We start from the raw sequence: 21,608 nt of genomic DNA on the forward strand, positions 1-21,608 counted from the left end.
TTCTTCTCTCCTTTACTCACTTTTTCTCTCTCCATCCCCCTCTCTCACTCTTTACCTGTCTCTTTCTCCCTTTTCCATGCCTGTCTTCTCTCTCTCCCCCCCCCTTCTGTCTAATGTAAGCAGAAATAGACACAGAGCATAGAGACATAGGTTGTAAGTCTGTCTCATCTATGTGTGTGTCTATGTGTGTTTGTGTGTGTGTATGTACGTCTGTGTGTGTGTGTGTGTACGTCTGTGTCTGTGTGTGTTTCTGTGTGTGTGTGTGTGTCTGTGTGTATGTCTGTGTGTACTGTGTGTGTGTGTGTGTGTGTGTGTGGCCCCCTCAGGTGACAGTCCACCCAGATCAGCTCAATCTCTCAGCGCTGAGCCAGCGTGCACGTGTGTATGTTTGTGTGTGCCACAATGCCTCGCCCATCTCCCATCAGCCCCTGGGGCAGCTACAGACCTGTGACATCTCAGCATCATCCGTTTGGCTCCGACACCCACAGTCTGGCAGACCTCTCATCACTGTGTGTGTGTTTATGTGTGTGTGTGTGTGTGTGTGTGTGTGTGTGTGTGTGTCTGTGTGTGTGCGGTGTGTGTGTGTGTGTGTGTGGGTGTGGGTGTCTGTGTGCATGCTTGTCATTGTTATTTTCAGGGAATTATAGGAAAACCAGAATAGAACTGCTAAGATCAGCAATAATCTATAAATATAGGTCTAGAATATTTAATATGTACATATAGAGTAGAATGACATACATGTATGTACATTGTTTATCATGTTTAATGTCAGTTGTGGGCTGGAGGGGTATAAATCCCTCAGTTTTGAGCTGTAGAGCAGTGGAAATGTGTTCTCTGGTATGATGGTGCTCCATCTAATACTTTTAGGATGAGTTGGGGATGAGGAGAGGTGGTGAACATCCACCCTCCTGACCTTACTAATGTTTTTGTTACTGGATGCAATTAAATCCTCACAACAAGGCTCCAAATTCAAGAAGAAAGCCTTTCCTGGACAGTAGAAACAATTACACCAACAAAAGCAGGAAAACTCTTTTTTTAAACATACCACTAATTTAACAAGAGACATAGAATGAATCTAAACACACTCAGAACCCACCAAAACACTGATTCAGACACAATTTGGACACATCTAATTCAAACATTACAGTAAATCACAAAAATCCAACACAAGATAAAACATAGCAAAATCATTGGGTAATATTGCACATAAGTTGTGATTGTTCACTGTTTATCAATATTTTGGAATAGATGTATATATATGTATGTTTCTGTTTAATTCCTATATTTTTTTGTTTATATAATATTATATATATATATATATATATATATAATTTATATGTATTATATATATATATATATATATATATATATACATATAATTTATATGTATTATATATATATATATATAATTTATATGTATTATATATATATATATATATATATATATATATATATATATATATATATATATATATATATATATTAAACAAATAAATGAATAAACAATAAAGTATTAATAGTCCTCCGAAGAGAGGGGGGTGGTGGCAGGCCAAAAAAAGAAGAAGAGAGAAACAAAGAATGAACAAGTGTCTCGATTTTTTTTTAAATAGTGTAATGCTAATGACGGTAAAATGTATTAAATTAGAAACCAGACATAAACCAAAAAAAAAAAACAATATTATTAATTACATACATAATACATAAAAAAATACTGTGAAATAATTAACTTTTTAATGTTCTCTCTATTACTCTTTAATATTTTTATGTGCTTTATTTTTTTGCTGTTTCTTGCCAACAAATATATAGAAGGATAAGCCTCAGTGGAGAGGATGCCGCTGGGGTCTTCCTCTCTGTATCTCTGACCGCTGTGATGTGTGATCCCGTTATGGTCCATGCCCACAACTCCACAGCGGTGGAACCTGGGCCTCTGAGTGAGATCAGGGCAGACAGCTGTCCGTCAACAGCTGGAGCGCTTCACCGCCGCAGGTTTCTGCACAGGAGCATGAATAGTAGCCTCCTGTCACGACCCATCAGTCACACACACACACACACACATACTGACCAAGCTCTGTCAGAACCAAGATTGTGGGCGTGAGTGTGACCAACTCAGGTCAACTCACATCAAAGGGCATATGTATGGAATTTTATACACACACACACACACACACACATTCTAAATCCAGAGGCATTAATATGGAGTCGCTCCCTCTTTGCAGCTCTAACAACAGGTTTGAAAGGTTGCGTGTTAGCAGAGCAATTTTATATCTATAGTTACAGATTATGTATTTTTTGGCATATACACAAACGCACATATAGATAAAAACGCATTACAGGGGAAGAATAAACCCTATTAGCTTTCAATGGAAGTGAATGTAATGATATTTTATCCTAAGCCATTTAAAAACATTTCTGTTAGTTCATTCATCATTAAGTTTCAACACAATGTAAAGAAAATTATCAGATATACAGTACTGTGCAAATGTTTTAGGCACCAAAAGCAAATTACACTAATCCAATTATCTCAGCAATATGAGTGTTTTTACATAAAAAAAACTCCACATATGATTTAAACAGATGCAAATAAACATACATAGAGTAAAACGCAACAAGGAATTCTCATTTTAACTAAGTATGTTATAGCCTGTGAGCCAAGCTGAATAACAAAGTGTAGTTCCAGATTTCTCCTGGATGCTCCTCAGCCAGCATGGGTATATTATGTTCAGTTCCATCAGCAGCTCACCTGATTTACCACATTTACCAATTTACCAAACCTGGTGTTGATATGATGAGAACTAGAAATAACTCTGTTAAATTTAGATGGAGAGAGATTAGGAGATGTTTAAAGGAAAACAGGGCTGTAAAAGCTCTGTTTTTTGTAAAATTGCTGTTTGTATTTATTGTAATGCTAGTGTTTTACTGAGCTAATAAACACTTACTTCACAGATAATATGAATCTGTATACCTTTAATATAGTCTTCAATGTTAAATTTGCAATGCACTCATACAAAGAAAGAAAACACATTGAACGAGAAGAGGTGTGTCCAAACTTTTGACTGGTACTGCATATATTGTTGTAACAGTTTAAAATGTATTGCCGCTGAATAAATGTATTCCATGATGAGGAAGAAGACATGATTAAATTTCTCACTTTGTTTAGACATCAAAATGTCATTAATCTCTCTGACATCTGCTCCCTGTCAGTCTGTGCTTGATGTTTATGACATTAACACGTGTCACCTTTAAAATAATTCCCTGCAGAATTCTCAGGCTGCTGCAGTAATGATGGTAATGTTGGGGGTGGTGATATGTTGTTCAAAAATATGCAAAAACTGGATAAATGTAACTTTTGTGTGTCTTTTTAAAGTTAATTTAAAACACATTGCTTTTGGTGGGGCAATAATAAATAATCTATTTATTAACTAAGCTATTAATTTAGTAATAAAGTATTTCTGAAATTAATGTATAACCTGGGGACAGAAGAGTTGCTGTAATTGAAGAATCAGCCCTGTGTTGTTTAGGGGTCTTCACTGGAAGACAGATAGTGCGGTATAGTGGGAAGCGGGACCCCGCAGCAGGGGGTCGAGGATTGTTTTTGAGACGTCAATCAAAGCGAATAAATCAATATTAATTAGAAGTAATTAGGCGCCCGGCTTTAATCAATTACAGCCTTTGTTTATAGTAAACTACCCGAATGCGCGCGGACTTTTAATGGCGAGCTCGTGGAGCGCGAGGTCATTAATATGCGTGGCGCGTCGCGCGGGGCTGGGGGAGCGCGCGCTGTGCGCTGCTCGGTGCGCGCTTTCGCTACGGAGAGGGAGAGGCGCGCGCCCGGGAGCACCTGGAGAAAAGCGCGCGGACTCTGAAAGCACGCGCTCCTTTTAGACGCTCCCATTGTGTCAGAGATACACACTCTGTCTTTCTGTGTCTCTCTTTGTTTGTCTCTGTCTCTCTCGCTGTCTGTCTATCTGCCTGTTTGTCTATCCGTCTGTGTCTCTTTGTCTCTGTCTGTCCTGCCTTCTCTCTGTCTGTCTCTGTCACTCAGTGTCTGTGGATCTGTGTATGTGTCTGTCTGTCTGTCATGTTGTCTCTCTCTTCCCCACTTCCTGTTTCTCTCACACTCTTTCTATCTGTCTCACTCTCACTTTGCTGTTTCACTCTTTCTCTGTCATTTGCCTGTCTCTGTCTGACTGTCACTGTCTATCTCATTCTATCTCTTTCTGTCCCTGTTTTGTTTTATGTCTCTCTTTCTGTCTCTCTGTCTGTCTGACTCTCTATCTCACTCTGTTTGTCTGACTTTTTGTCTGTTATTCTTGTTTCGCCATATCTGTCACTCTGTCTCTCTCAATCTGTCTGTCTGTATTTTCGTTTGTCACTCTGTCTCTCTCAGTCTGTCTGTCTCATTCTCTTCCCTGTCTGTCACACTGTCTTTGCTTCCATTTGTTTCACTGTTGGTTTCTCTTTGTGTGTTGGACTGTTTTTGTCATTGTCTTTCTGTCTCCATGATGTGTATGTGTCTGTCTGTCGTTTGTTATTTTGTCTGTCTCTTCCTCACTCTGATTCGCTGACATTCTGTCTCACTCTCATTCTGTCTGTTTCACTCTTTCTCTGTCATTGTCTGTCTCTGTCTGACTGTAACTGTCTCTCTGTATCATTCTATCTCTCCTTCTGTCCCTCTCTTGTTTTTTGTCTATCTTTCTATCTCCCTGTCTGTCTGACTCTCCCTCTGTTTGTCTGTCTTTTTGTCACTTTGTCACTCTCTGTCTCTTTCTCCACCTCTTCTTGCTCTGTCTGTCTGTATGTGTTTCTTTTCTCTCTTTCTCTTTCTCTCTCAGTCTCTTTCTTATCTCTCTATATCTGTCTCACTCTCTGCATCTCCCTCTGCCTGTCTGTCTATCTCTTTATCTCTCTTTTGCCTATGTTTGTCTGTTTGTCTGTCTGTATGCATCCATCCTCCTGTGTGTCTGTTTTCTGTCTGTGTCTATCGTGGTCAGTCACATTTCTATCTGTCTCTGCCTTTTTGTTTGTCTTTGTCTGTCTGTCTCTAAGTCAGTTTGTCTGTCTCTCTACCTTTATACCTTGTATTCTTTCTCACTGTTGGAACAAAACAAGCTCCCTAAAGAATAGCTGACAGCGTATTGCTGTTTGGGTCTCTCTCTCTCTCTCTCTCTCTCTCTCTCTCTCTCTCTCTCTCTCTCTCTCTCTCTCTCTCTCTCTCTCCCTCTCTCTCTCTCTCTCTCTCTTTCTCTCTCTCTCTCCCCCTCAGCTCGTCCTAATCACGGTGACATAAATCGTGGTCCACGCTTAGGCTGATTCTCCTCAGACTGAAGTGATTCGTGTGTTTGGGTATTTTTTTAATAAATCTGAGGGGATTTGAGGGTGAAGGCGAATGAGTGTCTGCACGCTTCGGCGGGCGCACACAGCCACTCTCGCGCCACGCAGAGAGGATTTAATTGAGTTATTAAAAAAAAACAATCTACCAGAGCCAGACCAGAGCTGGCTTTCCCTGAAGTTCTGTAAGAAATAAAACAAGGGAAGAACACAGGTTCCCTCTGACTACAGACTGACAGCTCATATCTTACACCCCATTGAGACTCACTTAGTGCCTCACCTGCCCAACCTACCCCTCCTGCCCTACATGGCAAGAACAATTCATGTGGAAGAAACCAACAGAAAACACTAAAGAACCATTAAACCATTTGTAGAACCAGTCATTTAAGTTATAATGGTTTTAAAAACTATTGGTAAAGAACTACTGATGAATCCTCTTTGAATTAATATAATGTGTATACCAAACATAACCTGGATTTTTATTAAAGGTAATACAGTAGCATTTTGTAGCAGTCCAGTGCTGGCTGATGGATGACCTGATGGCTGATGGTGTACAGTTAAAAAAACAACCTGTATAGCAGTCAGTGATATCTCATCAGGAGGTACACTACCCAACAGCAGCCTCAAGAAAGCCTTTTATTGGGCAGTGGGATGAAGTAATTTTACACCTTCTTTTGGCAGGACCAATAAGAACTGGTCAATGAGAATACTGGCTTCAATCATTGATTCATACACATTTCACTCTCTTAAAGGGGGTGGTGATGATCTGATGTGTTGAATCAGGTGTTCTGGGTGTGTGTGGGGTTCCTCCAGGACAGGACTGGGAAAGTTATGCCCTAATGATCTAATACTCTCCAGCTGACGACAGGAAACAGCTGCTGCAGTTTAAGGCCTATCTTTGCATTCAACTAGGCCTATATATATACATATCCAGCAGCTTAGCATTCCCGTGCCTTCATTACATTTGGTCATACTGGCCCATTCTACCAGTTATTGCTGACACAGATGTGAAAAAGTGCACACACGGCTTGTCTATAATAAAATAAAAAAAGACTACCAATCATTTCATTCTTTTTAGCTCATCTTGGGGTAAACTAAAGCCCTTCCTAATCTGTAATTAAGACTGATTTGTGTCCACAGGCCTTTCAGACTGACCTGTGAGATCTGAAACTCTGATCTTTAATTCACAAAGGCAGAAGTATTGAAAGCATCCCCAGCAGACAGGAGACAGGAGGCGTTGGTTGGATTCCGGGATAATCCAAGTTAAGTCGTGCGCAGATTCTCAGACGCAGTGTGTGTCCTGATCCCTGTGGAAACATACATGTGGTTGTTGGAGGAGTCTGCAGTGATTGTACACAGCTAAGAGCTGGGAGAGAGCTGGAGCAACCAGTGTCACTGACATGCATAGTTTAGTATGAGGTGTTCAAAATCAATTGCCTATACATCTCTGCAGCACATGCACTACTTTACATTAAATTACTGGTTATATTTACAGTACTTTTCTCTTTACTGCTTAATTAAAAAAACTGAACTTTCATGTGCTTATTTTATTTATTTCTATGAAACTTATCCATAAGCAATATTAGAAACATTAGAAACAAGCAAAATCTGATCTGTCTAAAGGGGTAAAACAACTTCTATAGCTTTATCTATAGTAGGAGACCGGATGTATTGAACAGCTGGCTGTCATAAGTATACAAAGCATGTAAAGTATGCTGCCAACAATTCTATGAATGTACTCAACGTCCTGAAGGGCTGTCAGAAGTCATACGGTAAATATACAGTGATTGCATTATTGCTTATCATGAATTATTATTCAATAAAAAAACACATCACTATCTACAGTATGCACATGTTAGAATAGAAGTTATAATCTATTCTCTATGGTGATTGTATAGATATTGTTCAATGCAATTGTTCGTTTTTTTTTTCAACACCAGATTTCAGCAAATTGTTGTATTAAGATTTACTGGTATACAGTCTAGGAATGTAACTACAATGCAATGTAACTGAGCTACACTGAGAATATAAATGTTATATCTAGAAATATAGAAGATTTAATAAAAATGAAACCAAGACCATACAATTATTCATAAAAGCAATACATAATAAATAAATACATAAAACTATGAAACTGTTGGACAGAGAGGAATAAAATAAAACTTAATTAACATAAATCCAAAGCAGTAAAACAGATTAAGAGGAAATAACTAACAAACTAAAGAGAGTACAACATAGGAAGATGCACATGATAAAAAAGAAACAAATCTAAAAAAACAACAACAACTGGAAGATAAGTAGAATATGACTGATACAAAATAAATAAATAAATACGAAATAATGTAAAATGAATCATAATAAATCAACTAAAACAGGTGCAAAATTGCACAAATACATGGTACATGAACAGATGTGTTATCTTTGTAAAACAAAGGCATGTTAATGCAATACAGTGCTCAAAGAAAGAAATAATTAGGTTCACTAGCCAACTAGTCTGGACAACACATACTATAAAATAGCTGTATTTATGTAGTAGACATCACAACCCCCAACAACTGCATGATTTTGAATGACATTTTTATTGTGTATTTTCTTGCTCTCTTTTTTGGATTGATTTTTTTAGACTTAAAAAGGAGGTTGTGTAAGGAAATTCCCTTTAAATCCAAAATATATTGTATATTTTTGTTGATCCTTCATCTGTACACAAAGGGAGTAAATTTAATTATAATTTTAGGTAAATTTTATGTACACAAAACTAAAATTTGTTAAAAAGATACCCTTATGCAAAACGTGTTTAATCAGTTATATAGTTATATACACATATTGACTAATTTTCGACAAATTAAAAATAATAAATGTCTTAAATACTGTGGTGCTCGTTTATAAGAGGCCTGGACCTGTTTTCTATGTAAAGCTGTATTGTGGATTGAACTTTGTTTGTGACCTAATTTAGTGTTTTCTTATGTGTTTTAGATTGTTTTTGTGCAAAAAAGGCAAGCCCAAGTTCAGGAGATAGATATAACATACGTTATATTATATTATATGCATATCGTTTTTTTATGTCTATTATTATGTCTATGGTTCAGGAGACCATGGCTGTGGACTTGACCTACATTCACACCACTGTTTCTGCTTTACTATCGGAAATGATGCAACGACGTCGCTGTCTTACAAGCCCCGCCCATAAATCCGATAGATTTCTGTATCTTCTCGGTGATTGGCTGAAGCGGGTGCCTCTCTCTTCTCTGATTGGTTGGCTGTAACGTCACTCAGGGCTGTTGGTTGAAGCGCATATGGCTGAGCAGTAGGAAGCCACGTTGACACAGAGAGAGGTTGTGTTTTTGTTCTGATTTAAACCGGGGTTTTGATTCTGCTGGAAAGGTAAGGCTGTAAAGTGATTTTTAATGAAATATATACGGATTTGTATCGAGTTATCTCGAGTTGTGTGTTCTCTGTTTAATGTTTTTTTATTAATGATACCAGAATATAGCTAGCAGAGGAGCCATATCTAAACTAGCTAGCTATATTAAAATATGATAACTGTATACATTGGCTATACAACCATATGCAGTTTATCAGCTAATTTATAGCAAGCTATAATTACTCTTGTACTCTTGTTCTTACACTCAGCCTGGCAAAGGTTATCGTCCATCAGCTCAAATTTGATACCAGCTTGTATAGCTGCTGATAAACTGTGTTTAGGCCCAGTGTTTACCTTGTATTCTTATCAAACTCCATAAGAAACAGTTACAACCATGTGTAGTTTAATACCAGCCCGTTTAAGAAAGTGTATGTTTGTGTTTAACCCTAACAACAGCCCTGCAGTTACAGTTAGTCTGTGTCCAGTGTTTTAACTAGTAATCCCATCAGATAATTACTCTTTGTATTGTGTGTTGTGTGCAGATGGTATATCTTTTTTGTGAACATTGGATGTTATGAAGTGTACTCACTTTATTTTGTAGTATTTCTGTATTTCATAAAAATACCCTAATCACCATGTTGAGAACCAGTGGCTTTAAATAGCCACTAAACCCTAAACCATATTTTCTTTCATTAATAGCTGAAATACGTTCCTTTTGCAGTAATGAAACATGCCAGTCCTGCTTAAAATTTTAAGAAACATTTCCTAACCTTTAAAAATGCTTTTACTGTGGTAATTTCCGCATCTGCAGCACCCGCTCAGGTTCATTTGTGCTATAGAGGTGGATAATGTTTTTGTGTACTTTGGTACACAGACACATCACATTATGCAGCTCAGCCAATCAGCTCTCCTTCCTGCCTCGTCTCTAAACCCATACATCAGCCAGTACCCCTCCAAAACTACCCATCCTGTTTTTTAGTCTTTTTCAAATTTGAGCTAAGAGTGGAGTCAACAAAAATCAGGGGGTTTAGTGCCAGTTTAGTGGCAGTTTATATGTAATAATAGTGTTTTCCAGTTTCCATTCCTGTTCGTGAAGAAACATTACCTGCATATTAGTAGTTCTCTGCTTTATAACACTTACTGCATGTCTAAAAGTACTTGTTACTAACTGAATAATTTAAATGCAGAAGCAAAATTTTGTTGCAATGTTGGGCAGTATGTTAAATTTAGTCAAATGCCTCGTTTTGTATTGGTTATTTCTGTTAGAAGATTAACATGACTTTGTTGATGTTCTGATTGGCAGGTCTGCTGAAGTAAACAGTATGAGTGTAGGGTTCATTGGAGCCGGCCAGTTGGCCCATGCCTTAGTAAAGGGCTTCACTGCTGCAGGTAAGAAATGACATGGTCATGATGACCACAGCAATAATAATAATACAGTACTTTACATATTAACCTAACCACTTTATTTGCACATTTATTTCTGGGATTATAATGTAAAAGGTTTTGGGTTTGCATGCTGTGGTTTATATGCATTCCAAGCAGATGTAGGCAAAACTAGGGCCTTTTATCTGATTAGTGTTACATGTACTAGTAAATGTTACAAATAATGTGTTTTGTATACATATTTTGTAAAATACTGTACTTTTGAACTATAATGTTAATATATCATAAGGAAGGCTGTTTACATTTCACCCAGTTTCATTTTTTATATTTAGCTCATGGCTGCGTCATGGGTCTATTTTCTATCAGTTGTGTTGGTTCAGCTCCAGGACTGCCTTGTTCTTTTCTGTTGTTTAAATGTCTCACTTAGAGTATTAGTTCATTATTTTAGAACACAGTGATCCAAAAAAGAGAAACATTTAGCTTGAAAGCAGGTTAGTTTTAACAATTGTATTGTTTTGTGGTAATTAGCATCTTTAGCTTGTGGCTGGTTTGCTAGCTTGTGGGGGGGTAACACGTTAGCTTCAGGCTAAAGCACTGAAGTGAGACATTGTAAAGCACTGGAATTAGCTGCTAGATGTATTATGAACTTCCACTGAAGTTCTACAGGGAACTGATGGCTTGAGGAGCTTTTGGATTTGGAGCTGGTTGTTGTTTACTCAGCTAATTTTACTTGTGGTTGACTCATCATTTCCCTGATGTAGCAGAACTTTTACTTCAGTGTGAGTTTGAAGTACTCTACCCTACTGCTCCAACGCAGTCCGTTCTCTCTCGTTCTCTCTGACTCTCCTCTGTTTTTATCTCAGGTGTAATTGCAGCTCACAGGATCACTGCCAGTTCCCCAGATACAGATCTGCCAACAGTGGCTGGACTCAGGGTCAGTATGTTAAGCCTCAGAAGGCTTGTGTGTGTGTGCGTGTGTGTGTGTATTCAGAGATCGCGTCTTTCAGACAGATCTGAAGGATCTGTTGTATATAATTTGTCCTGATTTGCATCATTTTCACGTTTTACGCCTTCATGTTTTTTTCGTTTGTTTGTTGACCTTTTAGAAAATGGGAGTGAACCTCACAACCAGCAACAAGGAAGCCACACATAAGAGTGACGTCCTCTTTCTGGCCGTCAAGCCTCACATTATCCCTTTCGTTTTGGATGAAATCGGACCCGATATTGAAGACCGGCACCTCATTGTTTCCTGTGCTGCTGGAGTCACGATTAGCTCCATTGAGAAGGTATGACTCTTAAACAATGGTTCAGCAAAAACATGAACATGAATTTACCAGCCAAGACATGTTTGATTATTAGGAAGTTAATTGGGAAATCAATTTATTCAAATAATCTAATTATTTATAATTAGATTATTTGAATAAATAATCACACTACTATCACAAACTGTCCAGTGTGCAACTAAGCAAGTTAAGCAGCTTGAAGCAAAGAAAAGTGTGACCATAATTTTTTTAAAATATTAATTTATTCATTCTTTAATCATAATTGAGTCCAATTGTTCAACTGTGATATCAATTTATGTTCATATTGCACAGCAATTTTCTAATGTGTGCTTTCTTCATTTAAAATGAGAACTTTTAGGATAATGTTACTAACAAAGATTGAACCTAAGGATCATCTGTGTCCAAAAACCTCCTTCAAGCTGCTAAAATGCATCCAAATCTATTTTTTTTTTCACAGATAAACTAATGTGGTTTAGAAATGTTAGAGATTTTAGAACATATTAAGCATTTAAATAATGTCTAAGTAATATCTACTGTAAATAAGGGAAAGCTATAGCTTTTCCCAAAAAGTCATAAAAACTATTGTTTGTGTTGTCAGTGTTTCTTAGCAACAGTAGTGTAGCATCTTCTGTTCTGAACTAAAAAAGCTAAAACCTTCTGATATCAAACATGTTTTGGCAGATTGACTACATGTGGGACAAGTAATAAATCACTTTTTATTTATTTATTTACTTACCAAGCTATTACTTTATTCTGCAAGGCCCTAGTTGTTTCTTATCTTGCATAGTATTATTATTTTTATGGAAACTACTGAATAATTTATAGATACTGTGTATCAAGAAGTAAAGGAATGGTGGTCGGAAGGTTATGAGATGTTTGGTGTGTGAAGTTGCTGCTGTAGAGTTTATACTGGAGCTACAAGGCAAATGTAATGGAGGTCTGAGTCATCCAAAAATATTTCAGCTGACACTGACTTTACTACATTAAAAAAAAGAAAAATAAACTTTGGTCTCTGCTAATTCACTGTGTTTGGTTTAAGGGAAAAGTAATTTTATTTTTTGAACACAATATAATGAATAACTGCTAGATTCTTTTAATGTGTAAAAAAGTGAAAAATGTAACTACAAGGTTTCTGCATGAAAACAACAATGTGATTAATTGTATGTCAGATCCTAAATCAGCTTTATATAAGCCTGAATCTTTCAGAAACACACTGTTGCAACAATAGGTAGATTCCGCACACCCTCCGCTAGTGAGTCCCGAGGCGTTTGCAGCTCTGTTTCAGCAAGTCCTGATAGCGTGTTTAAAATGATAGTGTTTGCATGTGATTGGCCCTCGCATATTCTAACGTGCTTACTTAAGCATGCACACTGTATTTATTCCCTTTCTTCCTTCCTGCCAAACAAGCTGCTCCCCGAGGCCATGTATTATTCTCTTTTATGAACCCAATCCAGCTTTTTTGCTTGCATTGCTTTCACCTTCTGAAAGTGCTCTCAACAAAGAATGCAACTTTAATTTCCTCAATTAGGTGCCTGGTTTTTCGAAAAATACCAGAATAAGCTTCCTGTGCTGGGTTTGTTTTTGTTTTTTTATATCCCTCACCAAATCAATTTTAAAAATAGATCAGGCATTTGTCACTTCCTATAATTTAAATGACCACACGCACATTTGAGTGAGAACAAACCTGCCAAATTGATAAATACATTACACCGGGCTTTTACTAAAAGCCTGTAACAACAGGGCTATATTAGCTAACATCTATGCTGTGTCCACATGTTATTTAGCTACTTTTTAAACTTTTTAATACACTGATACTGATAGACACGTACACAGCTTGTCTAATCCCTGTAGAAAACCAATACCAACAGAATAGGACTCTATTAGTGAACATGATAAACATGAACCTTGTTGTGCCATACCTTATGCCAGCCATGGGCTTGTGGAACAGCTGTGGAACATTGGAACTAGGGTTGCACGATATATATATCGTTTAAGCTTTGTCATTGCGATGTACGCATATGCAATAGTCACATTTGCAGGATGTGCAATGTCACTTAAGGCAGTTAAATCAAACACCTCATGTTGCAATGTTTTGATTCTTGACAAAAGAAGTAGATACACAGTGTTGTTATTTTCTTAGTGAACAGCGCTGTCTCTGTGTCTGTGTTAGTGACAGGCTGCTGCTGCCTGAGAAGTGTGAGGGGGAGTGGGCGTAAACACAATGTAAGCACATGGCCCCCACATGGGTGGACATGTGCTTGTAAACACAACAGCAGACAGCCTGTCGAAAGCAGGCTCGAAAGCACCTCAGTTTGGCAGTTTTGCGCAAATATTTCCAGTTATAGCCGAAATCATTAGGTTAGGTTAATCATTAGATTAAGAAGTTGTTTTGCTGTTTTCCTCGGGTTTTGAGTGATAAACTGACTCTGAAGTGCTGACTGAGCTCTCGGTTGATCCGGATCTCTAATGCGAGAGGTGGGGGCAGGGCTGGTGACATCACGGGTCCTGCATTATTTAATATCGTGATATAATGTAGAAAAAAAACAAACAAAAATTGCAATGTCCAATTTTTCCATTATCGTAAAGCCCTAATTAGAACCCTAGTATCTTGAATAATGCATGCTTCACCATCCAATAATTTTGTCATGATTTGCTCTTATCTTAAGTTGGAGGATGAGATGGCGTGGTCTTCATCCAACATTCTAGCCTCAATGCTGGATGTAATCAAATCCTTACAGCAATTCTCTAAAATCTAGTAGAAATCCAGTTTCTCCAACAAAAGCAAGATTAACCTTTTTTTTGTACTTTTTAATACCCTTGAAACCATGACTGATCAGGCATCCCAGTGCTTTGTCCATATAGTCAGTGAATCAGTGAAATAAAATGGTCTTAAAATTATGATAATATTGTTTATTTGAAATATGTTCATGATGGTATAGTTATTTTGATTGGCTCGTCTGCCTCCAGTCAAATTAGATATACTACTTTCCCTCAAAAAGGGGAGGGGCATCTATGAACTTATGCAGTAACACAAGTGCTGGCATTTGTCATATGTCTCATCCTCCCCTCTCTCACATCACTTGTTCTCTCTCTCACTACAGAAACTGCTCCAGTATCGTACTGCCCCGAAGGTAATGCGCTGCATGACTAACACTCCAGTGGTGGTCCGCGAGGGGGCCACGGTATACGCCACAGGCACCCACGCCGAGGTGGAGGACGGGAAGCTGCTGGAGCAGCTGATGGCCAGTGTGGGATTCTGCACAGAGGTGGAGGAGGACCTGATCGACGCGGTTACCGGACTCAGTGGCAGCGGGCCAGCTTATGTGAGTCAGTGTGGGGGACAGGGGGGGTTTGGGATGCTGAAGGGGGGTAAAACTGGGTTTCTGTGAAATTTGCTCTTCCTCCATTTACAGTGAATTTATAGTAAATTATATTGAATTTGACGAATGTTACATTATTATTTTATTTTAATAAATTTAAAGCCTGTACTGGTCTGTACTGAAGCCAAAATTGTTTAAAGTTGTGGTGAACAAAACCAGACAAATTGACGAAGGTATTGCCTCCAAGTTAAGGACTCTGAAATCCATTAAATTAAACGGTCAAGATGAGGTTAATAAAAGATTTTGTCATAAACCAATTTTTAATGCTTATTTAAGGTGCATGCAAAATAGTAATTTATTATTACTCTTATATTATTATTTTGTTTTACTGCTAAGTATATGTCTGTATATACAACTCAGGAAAAAGAGACCACTTAAAAATTTAGTTTCTTTGGTTTTAAAACATTGAAAACCTCTGGAATATAATCAAGAGGAAGATGGATAATCACAAGCCATCAAACCAAACTAAACTGCTTGAATTTTTGCTCCAGGAGTGGCATAAAATTCTCTGAAAGCAGTGTGTAAGACTGGTGGAGGAGAACATGCCAAGATGCATGAAAATTGTGATTTAAAACCAGGGTTATTCCACCAAATATTGATTTCTAAACTCTTAAAACCTAATGAATGTGAACTTGTTTTCTTTGCATTATTTGAGATCTGAAAGCCCTGCATCATTTGTTTTTTCAGTCATTTCTCATTTTCGTCAAATAAATGTTCTAAATGACAATATTTTATTTGGAATTTGGGAGAAATGTTGTCCATAGTTTATGGAATAAAAAACTTTGTTAATTTTACAAAATATACCTATAAATAGCAAAATCAGAGAAACTTATTCAGAAACTAAAGTGGTCTCCTATTTCTTTTTCCCAGAGTTGTATATTGTCAAACCACATGTCTCATGTCTGCATTAATTTGTGCACCTCACAACCTGTATAAATTGTGAGGTGTTATCTTGTGGACGAGGCTGAACACTGGCCAGCATGCTCATTGCAATGTGAATACATCACAGAAGACATTACCACCCACAGTGGAGAGCGCAGTGAGTGGTAATGATTGTGAACATAATTTGTCTGGCTTGACTTGACTTGTCTTTGAAAACATAGACAAGCAACTCTGAAAGAAATCACACCTACCTTTAATGCTTGAAGCTTTAAACTCATATCCTAGAGGTCAGTGCAGTGTTGTTTAGCTTCTTTGGCTCATGTGAGTGTGCTTTGCCATTTAGCATAAGCTAACATATAAATGTTCAACATAAACATGGTGTGGCCAGCAACAGCTAGTTTGCTTAAAAGTGTCAGAGCCCTTAAACGGCTCATTTTGAAAAGGACTGAAACTGGCGAGAATAGAGCTGGTGTGATTTTTTTTTATCTGAGAGTGATTTTGTGTAAAGAACTTTATCAACATGTTTTGTACAGTAAAGCCCATAGACCTATTCTAACTGAATGTAACTGCTGATGTATGCTTAAATACATTAAATCCAATTTTTTAAACAGTTTTTTTTTGTTTAATAAAGTTTTTTATTGTTTGTGTGTTTGTTCATGCAGGCTTTCACAGCTCTGGATGCTCTTGCTGATGGCGGGGTAAAGATGGGTCTACCAAGGAGGCTGGCTGTGAGGCTGGGGGCACAGGCTCTACTGGTTCGTAATGCAATGCTTATAAACCTCTTAAAGGGTGAAACTATTTAAAAAATCTAATGAGAGAACATTCTTGTTAATACAGTATTCTATTTTAGTTTATTCTATTGAGTTCTACAATACATATCATGCTTTTAGACGAAGTGATCAAGATAAAACCAACTTTCTGTTCATGATGCATGATTTGTCTTGTTGGGTCTTGGCTGAAGGGTGCTGCTAAAATGCTGCTTGACTCAGAGCAGCATCCAGGCCAGCTGAAGGATCAGGTGTGTTCACCAGGGGGCGCCACCATCCACGCCCTGCACTTCTTGGAGAGCGGTGGCTTCCGGAGCCTTCTCATCAACGCTGTGGAGGCTTCATGTATCAGGACCAAGTAGGTTCTCTAAATTAACTTTGAAGGTGTTGAAGACTTTTCAGAAAGTTAGGAACAGCAAAAAGTATATACAAACAAAAATGGATTCATGACCAAAGAAAACAAAATAAAAGCATTGCGTTGCATGCTCGCTTTTTTGTAAATGACAATTGTCTGTAATTTCCTGTAAATCTGACATTTTCCCACATTTGAATATGTCAATAGGGCTATGTAAACTGCACCGACATGCAAAAAATACCTTGCAGACGAACCTGACAGCAAATGTCCCATTCAGAAGAAATGCTTTTCTAGGGCTTTGCGATATCGGAAAATTTTTACATTGCAAATGTTTTTTTGGATGATATATATCGCGATATTAAACAATGCAGGGCCCATGACTGAGCTGAGTCAACGCCGAGAAAAAAACAGCAAAACAGTAATCGGCCCTTTAATCAGACATTTAAATTGCTTTTTAAAAATGTAAATAATAGTTTTTCTGGGATTAAAAGCATGAATTCTGCTGTAACTGGAAATATCTGCGCAAAACTGTGCTGGACTGAGGTGCACAGCTTTCAACACAAACGTTTACAAGCAAGTGCCCAACCGTGTGGATAGAGGCCATACGGTTACCTCATGTTTACTCCATCCAGATCCATTTACAACAGCAACAGATGGATGTTTACCACCCCACCTCACCCTAAACATCCCAGCTTGTCCCAAAAAGTACTGAAGAGTCAATTAATCATTTGATACCACATTTAAAATGTATTGTTTCCCATTGGTTTATTATTTATATTCTGTATTTTTCCAAAATGTACTACTTTTAAAATATTGTGGCTTTGAGATTTTGGGCCATTTTGAGATTTAAACAGACTCTCAGAACTGGTATTAATAAATGTGAGCGAGACCAGGGAACAGCAGCAGGAGCACTTCTCTCCACGCACCTGGCAACTGGACCCTGTCTAAAGTTTAGTTAAAGTTAGAGCCTTGTGGTTGTGCTCAGAGGGACAAGGAGCTCTTTTGCTTTAGTCAGTTGCCTGTGCTTTAGCTTTCATCAGTTATTGCTGATTAGCGTAGAAAAAGAGAGAGATGCTGCAACAGACGGGAAACCAGGACTGAAAAGTCTGGATGGTAATTTGGCTGCTGAAAAGCAGCGTCTTTGTTGTGTTGCGTAATTAAATAAAAGCTCATGTCTGCTGCCATCGCTGTCACCCCTCTCTCCAGTGCTCTTCATCCCTTCTGGGGTTCGGATGCTCTGCCACAGTTAGTTCCAAGTGCAGTAAAATGAACAAAATGCAGATATTTGAGTGCAGTAGAATCACCTAAATGTTTTGCTCTTCTGGAGTTTTTTACATAGATATCAGATGTCAGTTTTCATAGTGGTCTAGTCTAAATCTTTGTGTTTTTGGGGAAAATGTTCTGTTTTTATTTGTAATTTTGAGATTTCCGATTCCAATTCTCACAAAATAGTTATTATGAAGCTACCAGTGAGCACCATAGAACAGCTTAACACACTTGAAGAAGAGCACAAAGTCCCAGTTGGGCTATGACAGAATTCATTGGAGACTGGAGCTGGTTAGGATCGTGTTGAGCTATGAGGTAGAGGAGGGGCTATCCTGCCCACCCTACCTTTCCAAAGAGGGTAATACCAGTTTATGCTGTAAACTGGAAATAACCCAGTGATCTCCCAACAACAGGGCCAACATACAGACAGCTGCTCCACTCACAAGCCCCTGATATATTTATTTATTTTTAAGTTGTTATTTGTAGGCACTGATATTTGATTCTAATGTCATCGGGCATCCCCAATACATTACATATCCAAATGTTTGTGGACACTCCTTCTAATGATTGTGTTCAGCTATTTTAAATTCTAGCCTTTGCTGACACAATACACACAAACTCACACACACACACAGCTTGTCTAGTCTCTGTAGGGAAGTTTTGCTAATAGAATAGGACACTCTAAAGCAGGTAAACAGGACCCCGTTGGCACCATACCCAATTCTCAGGGATGGGTCAAAGGGGGTAAAAAGACCCCCAACAGTTTGTCCTCTGGAATGATGGCGCTATATCCTTTTGCAACAAGTTGGGGAACTGGGGTGCTCATGATCCAACTTCCTGAATGCTCTTGTAGATCAATTCAGTCAAACTCTCTTGTTTTGAAATCAAGTGGAAAGCCTTCTCTGGACAATACATACAATAAAAACAATAAATACGCAGGATTGGTGTTCCAATACTTTTGTCTACAGTTTTCAAGAATAACATTTTAATATATTTAATACCTTTCTTGTTTACAGAGAGCTGCAGTCTCTTGCTGACCAAGAGGAGATTTCTCCAGCTGCCATCAAGAAAACCACACTGGACAAAGTGCTGCAGCAACCTGGCATCTCTGAAACGTCAGTGGGAACCAGAAACAGAGTCAACCTTTTTAATAACAAGAGTGGGGTTAAGAAAGTCTGAAAAAAAAACAAAAAAACATTCTCCACGAAAACACACACACACACTTAAACGCACTCAAACTCACTTCATATTCCTTCATAAGCTCCTTCAGGCGCCTACAGATGTTACCCAGCTATTCTGACAAATTTTGGACAGAGTAGTTGGATGATATCCGTCCAGACACACACACGCACACACACGTATATATGTACAGACTGAGATGAACAGAAGTGCATTTCTAGCATGCTGTCTGTCACCTAGTGCCTCCTTGCAGTGGCAGACAATGCACTCCCCGGGGAGCAGCGTTGGGAGTTAGCAGACAGCAGATGCTCCACGTGATGTTATAGATGTCCTGTCTTTAAGAAAAAGCTCAACTGCAAAGCCAGTGGAAAAAAAACTCATGGTTGATGTTTGTCGGAATATACATGTCAATTTCAGGCCCAATACATAAGTACAACTGTATTGCTTTGTATGGAAAAAGGTCAATGGCTCTATGGTCATTATAGAACTGTGCAAAAGTCAAAATCCACCCTTCATTTTATTCTCTCTTTTTTTTTTAATTTAACCCAGGTTTCACTCACTTCTGTGTTATTTTTAGTTTCCACTCAGTAGCTTGAACTACACCAATAACAAAATACCTTGAGTGTTGGTAGGATGAAGGCTAACATGTGCTTCTTTTTAAATCACATGGAGCAAAGCAGTTGGAGCTGTTTAAACTGCTACTAATGCAGGCTTTGAACAGCTCAACACGCTTGGAGGAGAACACTAAAGGCTGGTTCATACTTCTGTGTTGAGTCAAAGCATTATCTATGGCATAGCCTGCCCAAGTGCCCTACGCCGCTGTGCTCATTTATACAGGTGCGTTTTTGTGTTTAAACCCTGTGGGCGGGAACACAAGGTTTGGCGGACCAATCACTTTGTTGCGTGACGTGTAATTACATTTCTGTGGAGGTGTGCATCAGGCTACGTGGAAGTATAAACTGGCCTTAACATACTGCTCTAAGCAGACAAGGTTTTGTGTGTACTGCCATTCAAAATTGTGTCAAAGCGCATTTCGTAATGCAATTTCACGAATGCTGCACGGCCTATAATAACACCAATAGTGACAGAGGCACATGACCGAAGATGCCAGAGAGGTGGGTCATGCGCTAAACCCTACATAACCCTAACCGCTACACTTTCCACAATACCATGCAAATCCAACAGCTTACAGTTTACGGTTTCTATGTGGCACATGCCTCTTGTAAAGATTCTGTACTTTCCCCAATAATAAATACTGTGTATTCAACATGCAACTGTGTGCACTGAACTGCGACCCCCTTACTGTGACGGTTTGATTATTTCAAATCTCTAATCTCATCACAAATTAATATTTTGATGTAATTTACTGTCAAAATAGCCACACATGATTGATGGTCTCTGACTTTTGCATAGTACTGTAGATCATTGTTGTCATGTGAAAACCTTGTAACCACTTTTTAATGTATTTTTCTTGCAGAACTTTTCTTTACACTGTGTTTCATCATGAATGGAATAATAATGGTCCAAAATTGTTTTGGATATACAAGGTTTTGTTTACACCCAGCAACAATATTTGCTGCAAAATAATTCATTGCGTTTTCTCTTTCTAGAGAATTTCTAAGAAATCTCTTAAGATCTTCTTTCTGAGAGTGAATGTGCAACTCTGTTTGGTTCTGATCCTTGTTACTTTTTTGCTGATCTCGTTTGTTCATGTTCTTCTTTTTTAAATAAGCCCTTTATAACAAAGATGTGAACTCAGAGTGCAGTATTGAACACATACTTGAGATGCGTTGTACGCTTTAAGTGTAAAATTTAGAAAAGGTATGTACGTTTAATTTTGAGTATAAATGGGGAAAAAAATTGACAGTCAGCCAACCAAAGTGTATGTTTTATAATCTGCTTGCAAGACGTTTCTTTGTGCTGAAATTAATGAAGAATGAATGAACCTCTGTTACCTGCTTTATGATCACCTGGGCATTTGTTACAGCAGCATTAAACCTCTATTAAAGGTGCTAATCATGAATTGAGAACCACCGTTTTCTGCATGTTTTTAGCTGACCGTAGTGAAACTGGTAGTGCCTTCAGAGAACATTGCAGGCAAAATGAGCTTCTGATTAGGAAAAAGTTCCTTTTATTTGTTCCTGGTGTATAATTATAGCAAGGGGCTGGTGTGAATAATTTATGTCTTGGTAATTGAATTAACTGGAGACCTTTCCCTGAAGCCCATTAGTCAACCTTACAGGACAAGCAGCTTTAGGACCCTGTAATTACCTGTGTGCTGTATCATTTATTTGCAGGTCTGTGGGACAAAGGATAGCTTGAAATGGCTGCACATGCTAAGACCTTTAGGTATTTTAGCAGTTGCAGGTGTGCGTTTGTACATTTGTACTTTTAATTGGTGAAGCAATGTGCACAGATTTTTAA

General features: G+C 38.2%; 1 protein-coding gene across 1 annotated transcript; it reads left to right on the forward strand.

Moving 5' to 3' along the window:
* The first annotated feature begins 8,589 nt into the window (after positions 1 to 8,589).
* Positions 8,590 to 21,214, forward strand: pycr1b (pyrroline-5-carboxylate reductase 1b). Its single transcript, XM_007246097.4, has 8 exons — positions 8,590 to 8,709; positions 9,993 to 10,078; positions 10,936 to 11,006; positions 11,179 to 11,358; positions 14,457 to 14,678; positions 16,280 to 16,372; positions 16,579 to 16,742; positions 19,022 to 21,214. Exons 2-8 carry the CDS (start codon positions 10,012 to 10,014, stop codon positions 19,182 to 19,184), a joined length of 960 nt encoding a protein of 319 aa, XP_007246159.1. The 5' UTR covers positions 8,590 to 8,709; positions 9,993 to 10,011; the 3' UTR covers positions 19,185 to 21,214.
* The last annotated feature ends 394 nt before the right edge of the window (positions 21,215 to 21,608 follow it).

This window comes from Astyanax mexicanus, chromosome 16 (assembly GCF_023375975.1).
Source record: "Astyanax mexicanus isolate ESR-SI-001 chromosome 16, AstMex3_surface, whole genome shotgun sequence".
Classification (NCBI taxonomy): domain Eukaryota; kingdom Metazoa; phylum Chordata; class Actinopteri; order Characiformes; family Acestrorhamphidae; genus Astyanax; species Astyanax mexicanus.